Below are 1,742 nucleotides of genomic sequence, written 5' to 3'. Positions count from 1 at the left end.
CGACGGGTTCCCTGAGGTACACAACACCTTCATGATCTTTGATAGACCCTCAGCGTGCCCTACGGCATGGCAGCGAAAGAGGGAACGCTGAGTGGTCTTCTCGGTCAAGGTGGCCACTCCCCGATACCTTGATTGGTCTCAGGAGGCAATCACCTTTGATTGAGATGACCACCCCAACCATGTCCTGAATCCTAGGTAGTACCCGCTCGTCGTCGACCTAATCGTGGGCAACACCTGGCTCACTAAGGTGTTGATGGACGGAGGTAGCGGCCTCAACATCCTCTACGCCAGCACCTTGGAGCTCTTGGAAATCAACCGGTCGAGGCTCTGAGGCGACGTCGCACCTTTCCACGGCATTGTGCTAGGGAAACGCACACGACCCCTCGGGCACATCGACCTTCCTGTTTGCTTCGGCACCCCCTCCAACTACCGCAAGGAGATCCTTACCTTCGAGGTGGTCGGGTTCAGGGGAACCTACCACGCCATCCTAGGGTGGCCGTGCTACGCCAAGTTCATGGCAGTCCCCAACTATACCTACCTCAAGCTCAAGATGATGGGTCCCAATGGTGTCATCACGATTGAGTCCACATACGAACATGCATACGACTGCGACGTCGAGTGCATCGAGTATGCCAAGGCTCTCATGGAGTTTGAGACCCTCATCGCCAACCTCGACCAACTCGGTGGCGAGGCGCCTGACTCCAAGCGTCGTGCAGGGGCATTTGAGCCCACGGAGGCCATCAAGCTCATCTCGATCGACCCCGCCTACGCCGATGATCGGGCACTGAGGATCAGCGCCACCCTCGACATCAAATAGGAAGCCATGCTCGTTGACTTCCTCCGTGCGAATGCTGACATATTCGCATAGAGTCCCTCGGACATGCCGGGCATACCGAGGGAGGTCGCCGAGCACGCCTTGGACATCCGGGCTGGCTCTAGACCGGTGAAGCAACGCCTGCGCCGATTCGATGAGGAAAAGCATAGGGCCATCAGTGAGGAGGTGCAGAAACTCTTGGCGGCCGGGTTCATCAAGGAAGTGTCCCACCCAGAGTGGTTGGCTAACCCCGTGTTAGTTAGGAAGAAAAGTGGGAAATGGAGGATGTGCGTAGACTACATCGGTTTGAATAAAGCCTGTCCAAAAGTCCCCTTCCCATTACCTCGAATCGATCAGATCATTGACTTCACTGCAGGGTGCGAGACCCTATCTTTCCTTGACGCGTATTCTGGTTACCATCAAATCAAGATGAAAAAGTCCGACCAGCTTGTGACTTCTTTCATCATCTCATTCGGCATGTACTGCTACGTGACTATGCCTTTTGGCCTCATAAATGCAGGGGCCACGTACCAGCGATGCATGACCTAGGTCTTTGGCGACCACATTGGGTGAATCGTTGAGGCCTATGTGAATGACATCGTGGTCAAGACCAGAAAGGCCGAGGATCTCATCGATGACCTAAAGATAGCCTTCAAATGCCTTAGAGAGAAGGGCATCAAGCTCAATCCCGAGAAGTGTGTGTTCGGGGTCCCCCGAGGCATGCTCTTGGGATTCATAGTCTCGGAACATGGCATCGAAGCCAACCCAGAGAAGGTCTCGGCTATAACCAGCATAGGACCAATCAGAGATCTCAAGGGAGTGCAGAGGGTCATGGGATGCCTTGCGGCCCTAAGTCGCTTCATCTCGGGCCTCGGTGAAAAAGGCTTGCCTCTATACCGACTCTTGAGAAAATCCGAGCGTTTTTCTT

The 1,742-nt window shown here is 54.5% G+C and overlaps 1 protein-coding gene across 1 annotated transcript; it reads left to right on the top strand.

Annotated features, from left to right (window-relative positions):
• The first annotated feature begins 514 nt into the window (after window positions 1-514).
• On the top strand, window positions 515-817 carry LOC136549183 (uncharacterized). The gene has a single exon (XM_066540453.1). The coding sequence runs from the start codon at window positions 515-517 to the stop codon at window positions 815-817; it is 303 nt and encodes a 100-aa protein (XP_066396550.1).
• Window positions 818-1,742: the final 925 nt, after the last annotated feature.

The sequence above is a fragment of the Miscanthus floridulus genome, chromosome 4 (genome assembly GCF_019320115.1).
Source record: "Miscanthus floridulus cultivar M001 chromosome 4, ASM1932011v1, whole genome shotgun sequence".
Lineage (NCBI taxonomy): Eukaryota > Viridiplantae > Streptophyta > Magnoliopsida > Poales > Poaceae > Miscanthus > Miscanthus floridulus.
Note: the sequence above shows the minus strand (reverse complement) of the source record. Positions and strands in the feature narration are given on the sequence as shown.